Source organism: Hemitrygon akajei, chromosome 2 (assembly GCF_048418815.1).
Source record: "Hemitrygon akajei chromosome 2, sHemAka1.3, whole genome shotgun sequence".
NCBI classification, from domain to species: domain Eukaryota; kingdom Metazoa; phylum Chordata; class Chondrichthyes; order Myliobatiformes; family Dasyatidae; genus Hemitrygon; species Hemitrygon akajei.
In genome coordinates, this window is record NC_133125.1 from 178,869,762 (window position 1) to 178,882,233 (window position 12,472).

Below are 12,472 nucleotides of genomic sequence, written 5' to 3' on the forward strand. Positions count from 1 at the left end.
TAAATCAAATAAGCAAACATGTAACAAAGCTCCAGAGAAATGTCAATGAAAACTTCCAGTGGTTGCAACAACCAAACTCTTACACTGATGTCCCAGTGAAGGGAAGATGCCAATTCCCACCCAGTGTGCCAACCTGTGACCCAGACCAGCACCAGCAGACCCTGTAGTAGATTAACAAGACACTGAACTGCAGTGCCAGGCAAGAATGAATAATTCATGGTGCCCACTCTATTTTCCACGTGGGTCTCCAGTCCAGTCTTTACATGTCACTTGCTGTCAATTTCTGCACTGGCTGCTCCTTCTGGTTCCAATGGCCAGACCTTAAAGAGTTCATTAAGGTCCATAGTTTATTCCCCCCAACATCCACAACATTTGTTTATGGAGAAAACATAAATTTCAGAGAAAGTTGCTGAAATTTTCATTCCAATTCTGACCAGTTTCCGTAGCATCTGCTGTTCACAACTGGAGCTCGATACCAGTTCTTCACTGGTGGAAATTCCTCACTGGTTGCATTCAGTGTGATTGCAACCTAATTTCCCTCATTTCATGATGTGGTCAACAGTCCATCGGAGAAGAAAAAGCTGTACATGGCATTCATCGATCACTCAGACATGTCAGTCACTGTCACCAGCTCCATCACTCCAGATGTTTATGTTGGAATGTCAGATGGTGAACAGAGGAAGGGAGCAGGAGTGTTTCTGACAGCTGCTTTGACTCTGCATATCTATTCACTGATGTACGTAGATAGAAAAATTCAGACAAATTCTGTGAATGGGGGCCACAGTGAAAATCTACTTTAACTCTGCCCACCATCTTGGTGAATCTTTTCTGCACTCTTTCTAGTCTAATCACATTCTGACAGGCTGCATCACTGTCTGGTGAGGGTGGGGGGGGGGGGGGGGGGTGGAGGTCGGCTACTGTACAGGACCAAAAGAAGCTGCAGCGGGTTGTAAGTTTAGTCAGCTCCATCTTGGGTACTAGCCTACAAAGTACCTAGGATATCTTCAAGGAGTGGTGTCTCAGAAAGGCAGCGTCCATTATTAAGGACCCCCAGCACCCAGTCCATGCCCTTTTCTCACTGTTACCATCGGATAGGAGATACAGAAGCCTGAAGGCACACACTCAGCGATTCAGGAACAGCTTCTTCCCCTCTGCCACCTGATTCCTAAATGGACATTGTGCCTTTGAACAAGACCTCACTTTTTAAAAAACATATATTTCATTTTTACACGATTTTTAATCTATTCAATATACATATACTGTCATTGATTTAGTTAGTTATTTATTATTATTTTCTATGTACTTGTTCTAAGTTAATTATCATCTGCCATTCCTATGCCCACGTACACAGTACACTTAGACAACTTTCATCACTGTTCACTATCATAACAATTTTCCTGTTGTCCACAAATATACTGATCATGTCACCTAAATTTCTGTCCAAATCATTAATGTCAATGACAAACACCAGGAGACCGTGTACCAATCACTGTAGTACACTATTTGTCATCCATTGCCACCTCTGCATCTGATAACCAAGCTAAATCTGCTTTACTGATGCTGGTTAGGAGAATTATTTTCTTGGATACTGGTGAGAACTTTGTTTCTCTTTAGGAAATAGCACCAGGTGATCCGTTACATTCTCCCAGGGAACATAAATGGTTCCTTGGTTTCATGTCTCATCCAAAGGCAGAGGTGTACTGGAGTGTTAAATTATCAGAGATTACACAGACCAGGACTGCATTCCCTGCAGTTTACTCAGGTGTAATTGGAGTTTTCAAGATTTTAATGGTAGATGGAAGCTATTTCCACACGTTGGGACTGAGATACGTTCTCACAGAAATTCCCTTACAAAGCACCGTTTTGATTCAGTGTTTTACAGTTGGGATCCAGCACATCAGCAGCCCCTCAGGATTAGGGTTGATCTGTTTCCACCTCAATACCATGGGTTCTGAAGTGAATATTATTATGATTATTTAGCTGCATCACTCCAGAATAATAATTATTTTGCTCTCCTTAACATTTGTGTACAAGGAAACTACATTAAACAATTGCGAATTATAAGAGTACTGGTCACTCACCTCCAACCACAAACCAATACACTAACACAATGTACGTGGCGGTAAGTGACAAAGTATTACAGATCCACAGGCTTAGAAAATAAAATCTGTATCCCAGACGTCCTGTAGAGAAATCAAAAAGGCATGTGAAAGCCGTTAACAATCAATGCAGACTGATTATGACACTGGAGGCCATTCTGGACATCAATCAATTCTAGCACCCCAGGAAGCAATCACAATCCCACTGTTGACCCCATTTAACTGTTACTCTCTCACCCCAGTTGTTACCAATGGCAAACCCTCCATCTCATCTCCCCAAATGTAAAAGACATAACAGTAAATGTCCTTGGTGAGAACTGTTTTAAACCATCAGATCCAGCTACACCTGATTCAACATCATCGGTCTTCCTCCCCATCACTAAATTATTTGTTCAAAGATTAACCTGAAGTGCAAGAACAATCCCTGATTTGCTCTTGTCTCTGTAATTTTGCTCCAACAACATGTTCGATGCCCATCGATGGGTGTGACTGAGACTGTCCACCTGTCTCTGTGGTTCCCTCCCATCCCTTTGCCCCCTGGATCAATGTTCCCAAATGTTCCTGTTGCCCTGGTGTTGATATTGCATCTCTCTCTCACTGGATTCTATCCCATCTCAGTTCTAATTTCAGTTTCTCTACAAAGCCACCGTGTGTCTGTGTCAGGCTTCGTGTCTGTGGACTCACTTTCATCAACTTCAGTTCTGAATGTTCTCTGTTTAATTTTAGTGTTTGTATTTTTTTCTACACATCGGGTGTTTGACAATCTTCTTTTTAATGGGTTCTATTGTGTGTCTTTGTTTTGTGGCTGCCTGTAAGGAGACGGATCTCAATGTTGTATACAGTACACATACTTTGATAATAAATGTACTTTGAACTTTGATGTACCATCCCCGTTCTAATCCGGCCCCTTCTTGTTCAATTGATCCTCTTCACTGCCAACTTCTCTTCCAGGGCAGATGTTAACTGACATTGTTAATGGTTCCTTCTCCTCAGATATTGATCCTCCTACTTTGAAATCTCCCATCGTCACCTCTCTGCATTTAAATAAAAGCAAAATCCTGCAGCTCAGCCATGGCAACATCACTGTCTGGTCATTCAAATCCATCCGGTTGCCTGGTGACCGGAGCTGAACACAATGTGTCCAAAACGTGTTGAGAATCTGAAATACACTCAGTGGCCACTTTATTAGGTACATCTATACACCTGCTCGTTAATGTGAATATCCAATCAGCCAATCATGTGGCAGCAACTCAATGCATAAAAGCATTCAAACATTGTCATGAGGTTCAATTGTTGTTCAGACCAAACACTAGAATGGGGCAGAAATGTGATCCAAGTGACTTTGACTGCGGAATGATTGTTGGTGCCAGATGTGGTGGTTTGAGGATCTCAGAAACTGCTGATCTACTGAGATTGTCATGCACAACAGTCTCTGGAGTTCACAGAGAATGGTCCAAAAAGCAAAATAAAACATCCAGTGAGTGACAGTTCTGTGGCTGAAAATGTTTTGTCAGAGAATGGCCAGACTGTATCAAGCTGACAGGAAGGTGACAGTAATTCAAATAACCACGTGTTACAACAGTGGTGTGCAGCAGAACATCTTTGACAGACAACATATCGAACCTTGAAGTGGATGGGCTACAGCAGCAGAAGACCATGAACACACACTCAGTGGCCACTTTATTAGGTACAGGAGGGAGCTGATAAAGTGGTCACTGAGTGTATCAGAGAAAATGCTGGAGGTACACTGCAGTAGAAGCAGCATTTGTGCTGAGATTTGATGTTTCTAGTCACAGAGAAGAGTGAGAGAAATCCTGAGAAATACAAGAGAAAGAGAAACAACGGTGTACGATACACTGCAGTTGCTGGAAATTTGGAATAAAGAAGAATCCTAGATTTCCATTTCTGCATCTGTGGAGAGTGGAAAACAGAGTTATGGTCACAAACTCTGATCTTGTATCAGAAGTGGTCAGTTCGAACATAAACTGGAATGGCTGGTTATCTGAAATTGATGAATTCATTATTGCAGCTCCTGGGACTCAATGTGGAATAAGGGATGCTGCTCCTCAATGGGCTTTGCTGGAACTGGGGAAGAGGTTAAAGATGGGAAATCAGAGAGAAAACTAAAGTGATCGGCAAATGGAAGCTCACTGTTACCCTCGGTGTTCTGCTAAGTGGTCACACAACCTGTAATGGTTTCTCCAATGTGCAGGAAACTGCTGTGAGGACACAGAATTGGAAGTACAAGTCACTCACTGCTTTACCTGGAGGGTTATATGTGTGCCAGGAATGGGGAAAGGGAAGAGGTGATAAAGCAGGTGTTGCATCTTCTTTGGTTCTGGGAGACTGAGGTGTCCCATGTGGAAAACTGCATTGGAAAGAGAGGTTCTTTCAAAATAAACTTTTGCAAACACCCAAGAGAAATTGCCACCAAGTCTGAAAGAAAGAGCCACATGTACTGTACGCTCACTAGCAGGTCTGAGAGACAACTGCTCAAACCCCCTGACACTAGATGGGGAGTAGAACTCCCTTCACAACTCTGCCCTCTGTGTGAATGAGGCCCCTGTTTCCAAAGGCACAGACACCATCAGGATGAAAGGGCATCTTTCCCTCAGTCCCACCTCTAAACAGACTTGGTGACACAGTGAGATGAGACAACACAACGCAACAAACACGAGTGAATGAAGACGGCTCCTCTCATGGCCACTTCTCCCAAATATCTTCTGCAGTTTGGTCAGAAGTGACTCCAGGACTGTTTCAGGTATTCCGTGTCACAGCAAAGCACCTCAAAACTGGGACAAAATGGGCAATTTCACCCCACAGGTCATAGGGTCAGAGGGGAAGTGAGGGGGTGGGGGTCGGTGGTGAATTGATTTCCCACATTTTCCCTTGATTATGTTAAAGTTCATTCAGGTTTACTGAGTGGTGTCTGAAAGTTCATGCAAGAGCAAATTAATCAATGACAGATACCTCCGAGGGTTTTCCACCTCCACTGGTCCGGTAACACGGCTGAACGAAGAGATGGTCCAGAAATCACATGTCCTGCAGTCAATACAGCGATCAGTATAATGTCCTTGAGGGAAAACCCTGAAATTAAAATTAAATTCAAATCGTTAAACATTTCACAGGCAGTGGATGACAAATGATGCAACAGCCATAATATTCCTTAATTTCCTGCGGAGAAGGGAATGTTCCAACCCCGGTCTAATCTCACCGATCTGTGAGCCAGGCCGACACCAACTGACTCTACTCTGAGAATCATTAGTCACAATGCATCGTTATACCCATCAAGAATGGATTATTCAGATTCATTTATTTATCAGATGTACATCACAACATACAATGAAATGTATTGTTTGCATTGACAACCAACACAACCTGAGGATGTGCTGAGGGCAGGGCAGCCTGCAAGTGTCACCACACACTCTGGTGCTACTTTCCACCTGATGTCAGGGGCTGCTACACAAATGCACATGTGGGCAGTTTGTTCTCATTGATCGGTGAAGTGCATTATCTGCCGATTGATCCATCCCAAGAGTAGGAAGAATCAGAAGAGCATACAAACTCAAGGAACCAAATCTAAAAGGGTTACACCAACAAGAGATTTGTAGGAAGGGTTAAGAAAGTAGTTTGACAAAGATAGAATCTTTGCCTTCATGAATAGAGGCATAAAGACGAAGGTCATAGTGAAACTTTCTAAAACCAGTAGTGAGTGGGAATGAAGGTGATTGGGAGAAGAACAAAAAATATCTTGGGGATTTTTTTATGCACAGTAGTGGACCGGGTCTAGAATTCATCATCAGGAATAGTGAAGAGATATTCAACTGTAATTTCATATGAGGGCTGGATAATTATCTGAAAGAAAGAAATTACAGAGCTATGGGGAGAGGACAGAACAATAGAATTTAGTTGTTTGCCCAATTAATTCAGCTTTTGCCTCTCTGTGCTGCAGCACTCATTTGCATCGACTGCATTCAATAGCCCACCAATATGGTCTAAATGTTAACTGCAAAATGTCATTCATAAATGAAGCTCACCTCGCAACATTAAGGTGTAGTTTGTCTGGATGGAGCTGACAGGATTGGTTGTGATGCAGGTGTACACTCCACAGTCTTCAGATGAAGCGCTTGGGATAACAAGTGTTCTGTTTTCATCTGTTAGTTGGTGATGCTGGGAGATTTCCCCTCCATTCTTTTGCCACTGATACACATTCGAATCTCCAGAGACATCACAGGTAAGCTCGACCGTGACACCCAGTGATTCGATGTTGGTAAATATGGAAGCTTCTGACAGCTCATCTAAAGGAGAGAATATGAAACCATGATATTCCTATCTTGATTTAGAATCCAATCTTACCATGTGACATTGTACCAGATATGTACAAAAAAACGAAAGCACAGTCAGTTCTACACACCAAATATATACACAACAATGGAAATAAAAGCCATTTAACCCCGCAACACTGCTCTGTCATTACACAAGATGACAGCTAACCTGATGGTAGATATTCCCATCTCCCACGATAACAGTTCACCTCTCTGCTTATGCAGGATCTATCTACCTCTGCCTGAAAAATATTCAAAGATTCCAAACAATCTTCTTCAGAGCTGTGGAAGCAAAAACTCAAAACTGTTTCATCTCTGTTTTAGATGTTCATTTGCAAGATCATTGACGTGCCAGTCAGAGCAGGAATAGGATGATGGTACAGATGAATGAGTGGCTCAGGAAGTGATGTTTGAACCTTTTCCCCGTTTAGATAACAGTCCGCACTATTGTTCCTTTTACCAAAAAGCATTATCATATATTTCTTTTTTTTGTAATTTATTTTTTTATTGAAGTTCATCAAACAAACATTTCCATAAGGTGTATTTCGACATTGTACATATACATCATATAATCATATATATCACAAAATCTTCACAAAGTATTTATCTGGGGTATACACTTATAGAAAAGAGTGGAAAGAAGAAACAAGCAAAAGGAAAGAACTATGTACAAGTAGGGAGTGATCTTTTTTTTTACAACAGATTCATTGATTTGTGAGAATAAAATCAGGCCCATGAGGCATTATGTAGTTAAACTATTTTTCCCAGTATGAATCAAATTGTTCCAGCTTATGATTAACAGATGCATTTCTTCTCCATTTTGTAAATGTCCATTGTAATTTCCATCCATGTATTTAAAGTTGGGCACTCCTGTGATAACCATTTCCTAGTAAGAGTCTTTTTACCAGCCACCAACAGTATATTTATTAAATATTTATCTCTTTTCATCCATTCTTGAGGTATATATCCAAAATATATGGTCTTACTCTCTAAGGGTATTGCACATTTAAAGATGTTTTGTAGGGCATTGTGTATCCCGCTCCAATAGTTTTTGATAACAGGGCAGTCCCAAAAAATATGATAATAATTTGCATTTTGATTTCCACAATTTCTCCAGCAAACAGGGAGGTTACTATCATAATGGGATTTCTGAGAGGGTGTAATAAAATATCTTATCAGGTTTTTCCATCCGAACTCCCTCCATTTCTGTGAACTGGTACACTTCCATTGATACCTCCATATTATTGTCCATTCATCCTCAGACATAATTATCCCTCCTTCCTTCTCCCATTTTGTTTTAATGTATGAAGTTGAATGTGTTTTAAGATTTGACAACCCCTCATACATGCTTGAAATGATTCTACTACCATTATCTGAATTATATGCTTTTCCAAAGAGCTCTATCAAGCATGTACTTGCCTTGGTTACATTTTTAAGCATCTTATGAACATATTGTCGCATCTGTAAATACCGATAAAAATCTTGTTTTTCTAATAAGTGTTTCTCTTTAAGCATTTCAAAACTGAACAGTGTTCCTTCTTTCATTATGTTGCAAAGAACTGTTATTCCTTTAGCTGTCCAGTCCTTAAATCTAGCATCCAATTTATTTGGTGTAAAATCAGTCATATGCACACCATTTAAGAATTGCAGTATCTCCCTCTAGATTATATTTCTTTTATAGTGGTTTTCCATATTTTAAGAGTCAATTTCACCCATGGGTTATCAATAGTATTTATGCACCTTTGCAGGTTGTTATCAGCCACATTGCTTGTATGGGCTTGGGCAGTACCCGCTCCTCAATTTTTTTCCATTGAGCGCAATATGATGGGTTACACCAACATATCACAGCTCTCAACTGTGCTGCAAAATAATAATCTCTAAGAGAAGGCAAGCCCCATCCCCCCTTTTCCTTTGCTAATTGCAAAGTTTTGAGACAAACTTTAGGCCTTTTACCCTGCCAAATATACCTTGATAGCATCTTGTTCCATTCATTGAATTGATTTTGATTAATCTCTATTGGTAGGGTCTGAAAGAGATATAACAGTCTGGGCAGTATATTCATTATATTCTTGAACTAAGACTGAAAAAAGGAATCAGGCTCCATCTTGCCACACCTTCCTTAATTTTTTTATATAGAGGCTGATAATTACATTCCCATAATTTTGCCAAATCTTTTGGCATAATGATGCCCAAATATTTGAAAGACTCTGTGTGCCATGCCCAGGGGTATCAACTTTCAATTTCTCTTGGTGGGCTATAGTAATATGAAAGTAATTGGGTTTTATCTATGTTGATCTTGTATCCTGATAATTGACCATATTGTTCAAAGGATTGCATCAATTTAGGTAAAGAGTATGTTGGTTACCCTAGATAGATCAAAATGTCATCTGCATAACAAGCCAATTTATGCTCTGTCCCTTTAATAGTAATTCCCCTGATATCTTCATTTTGTCTGATGTATTGAGCTAATGGTTCCAGATATAGCGCGATGAGTAGTGGTGACCATGCACAACCCTGTCTCGTGCCCCTTTCTAGGGTAAGACTATCTGATAAATATCCATTGATTTCAATCCTAGCAGTAGGATTGTCATATAGTGTCTGTATAGTTTTAATAATTGTGTCTTGGAAACCAAATCTATGTAAAACTCTGTAAAGAAAATTCCAATTAACCAAATCAAATGCTTTTTCAGTGTCCACGCTTATCACTATTGATTCAATTTTATTTTTTTGTATATGATCCATAATGTGAAATGTCCTTCGTATATTGCCTTGAGTCTGGCGTTGTCTTATGAAACCTGTCTGATCATTACATATTAGTATGGGTAGAAACTCCTCGAATCGTTTGGCCATGATGGAGGTAAATAATCTATAATCTATATTAAGAACGGATATTGGTCTAAATGACCCGCGTTCCATTTTATCCTTGACTTCTTTCAGATTAGCTGAGATTATCGCTTCCTTCCAACTGGGTGGCATTTGTGCCTTTTTTAGAGCCCAGTTCAGTGTGGGGAGTAAAACAGAAATTAACTTATTTTTAAATTCTTTGTACCACTCTGCCGTATACCCATCTGATCCTGGTGACTTGCTTAATTTAAGCCTACTAATTGCAGCTTTTAATTCAACTTCAGTTATGTCAGCAGTCAGCTTTCTATTTTGTTCTTCACTTAAAGTGGGAAACTCTAGAGAATTCAAGGTGGTGTCAATTTGGGTTATGCTTCCCCCTGGAACTTTGGAATATAACGTTTTATAAAACACTTCAAAAGCTTCTTGAATTTCACTTAGCTTAATTTTTATCATTTTCTTTCTTGGGTCCCTAATTCTATTAATTGAATTCTCTGCTACCTTTTTTTTTCAGTTTCCACACCAGTAGTTTCATAGATTTCAATCCATTTTCATAATGTCTCTGTTTCAGAAACATTAAGTTTTTCCTGATTTCTTGCGTAGCCAAATTATTTATTTCATTCCTAATTCTTTTAATTTCCCCTAATGTATCCTGTGCCAAATTCAATTTGTGTTTTTTCTCCAGTTCCTTCAGCCTATTTTGTAATTCCTCTAATGTTTTATTCCTTTTTTTTCTTACATGAAGATATCGCTATAATTTTCCCTCCTAATACCGCCTTCAGAGTATCCCATAAAATGGGAGGTGAAACCTCTCCATTATCATTAAATTCTAAGTAGAGACCAATTTCTTTTTTAATTTGTTCCTTAAAGTATGGATCATTGAGTAGACTTGAACTTAGTTTCCAAATAGTATTCTTTGGTTGTAGGTCAAAATCAACAGATAAATATATAGGTGCATGGTCACTTACATCTATCGTCCCAATTCCACAGGTGTTTATTTTGTCTTTGTCTTTTCCAAATGTTATGAAATAGTCTATTCTTGTATATACAGAATGGAGAGCAGAATAATGAGTGTAATCTCTTCTGTCAGGGAAAAGGTCCCTCCATATATCAATTAAACCAACATCCTCAAAAAGTGTATTAACTTCCTTATGTAAAGATCTTGTTTCATAGGTTTTTCTATTGGAAGAGTCTAAGTTTGGTTGTAATTGTAAATTTAAGTCTCCCCCACATATCAGGAGACCTTCTGTTTCCGTTACCATAATATCAGTAATTTTCTGAAAGAAACCAATATCACTTCCCGGGGGTGCGTATATATTCAATAGAGTAACTGAACTGCCGTCTATATTCCTCCTTACCAGAATATATCTGCCCCCTTTATCTCCCATTTCGAATACTTTTTCAAAATTTAGCTTACTTGAGATAAGAATAGCAACTCCTCTCCTATGTCCTGATTTATATGAGGAGAAAAACAGATTAGTGAAGCCCATTCTCTTTAGTTTTTTATGCTCATTATCACTTAAATGAGTTTCCTGTAAATATACTACATGGGCTTGTTCTTTTTTCATTTTGGATAAAATTCTCTTATGCTTGATTGGATTTAATAGCCCATTGACATTAAAAGAAATTAATTTTACCTTGTCCTTAGCCATCTGTATTTATTTGTCAATGTATCGTTGAAATTAGAATAAAACTTAATCGATCTACTCCCTGAACAAATAAGAACCAAGAAACTCAAATAATAACAAAAATGGCAACGAACATGTGATTCCAAGGCTGAGGTCTCTAGTAAATGACCCTCTGTTGAGCTAGAGGAAATGTCTAGCTGTGGGGGATAACACCTCCTATTTGTGAGTTGAGGGCCCCCATTGCAGTATTCATAAAAGTCAGTGAACAAATCCATTACCCAGAAAAGATTTCCCTGTGTACTCTTCCTATATATATATATATATATATATATGCACACACACACACACACACATATATATCTATATTCTGATTTTGGTGGGGAAAAAGGAGTAAGTGAGCAAATAAAGAATAACAACTAAGTAATATAAAATCCACATTATAATAAGTATTTCTCGAGCTAGGTATATCACTGTGTACTTTTGCTTCTGTTTAGCTTCTCAGCATTTTTAAAGTTAGCCAAACCTTATGGCTCTTCTGAAAGGGGTGAGGACTGTCTTTGGGAAACTCCCAGTCTCTTCCTGATATGTTTCTCCCGGTTTCTTTCCGTCTCCTGCCTTCTCGATTCTCGCACTATTTCCCAAGCCAAGCGAGACAATTCCTCAGCCAGGCTTTCTTTTGTTTTGGTCATGCTGACGGGCAACCATCTGGCCCTCATGTCTGTAGTCGACTCTTCCACTGTCTGGTATAACTGTGTCATAAAACACTCGAAGTTTAGCAGGGTACGGAGTTTGAGATCTAATCTTATTTTGCTTTAGTACTCGCTTTACTTCAGAGTATTCTTTGCGTTTCTGGAGGACTGCGGGAAGGTAATCTTGGTCGAAATATATTAATTTATCCTCTAAAAACACTCTCTTCTTACCCCAGGTCCTTCGTAGAATCTCCGCCTTGGTGCTGTACCGAAGGAATTTAATTATAATTGAGCATGGCTTTCTATCCTGGGTAGGTTTCGGGACTAATGCACGGTCGGCTCTTTCGTCTACCAGCTCCATAGCCGGGGGAAGATCCGGTGCGTGCCACAGTAACTTTCCGACAAACTCCGTCATAGACGGGCCCTCCACTCCTTCGGGAACGTTGTAGATTCTGATATTTTTCCGCCGTGATCTTCCCTCCACATCAAGCAGTTTACCTTCTTGGAGATGTATGATTTTTGTTTTGCTCAGTATCCATTCCACGTTTTGAACGTGATCTTCCACCTTCTCAATGCGAGTCTCTGCCACCTCTATTTTTTGATTTACGCTGGTGGGCTCTGCCTTAATATCATGGAGCTGCTGCTTTATATCTTTCTGGACCTCCATTATTTCTTTCAGGATTTCGAGGACATTCGCTGCTTCGACTGAACGAGGCTCGGCGGCCGCCTCGCTAGCACGCGGTCGGGTCGGAGAGCCACTCACTGCACTCCTCTCGAACGCAGGCTCCGCGGTGTTGTTTTTTTATTTCCATTTCCTCTCCCCATTCTTGCCCCTCTTTTCAGTTCAAATATTTTTTGAAAAATATTTTATTTGATGGGTTAATGGGGCT

The 12,472-nt window shown here is 39.8% G+C and overlaps 1 protein-coding gene across 1 annotated transcript in view; it reads right to left on the reverse strand.

Annotated features, from left to right (window-relative positions):
• Window positions 1–12,472, reverse strand: part of LOC140721489 (uncharacterized) — a 126,233-nt gene that overhangs the window by 67,840 nt on the left and 45,921 nt on the right. The window contains exons 4-6 of the mRNA XM_073036310.1: window positions 6,137–6,397; window positions 5,070–5,186; window positions 2,082–2,183 (exon numbers count right to left, since the gene is read on the reverse strand). Coding sequence (XP_072892411.1) covers window positions 2,082–2,183; window positions 5,070–5,186; window positions 6,137–6,397 — 480 coding nt within the window. The remainder of the gene's footprint in view (window positions 1–2,081; window positions 2,184–5,069; window positions 5,187–6,136; window positions 6,398–12,472) is intronic.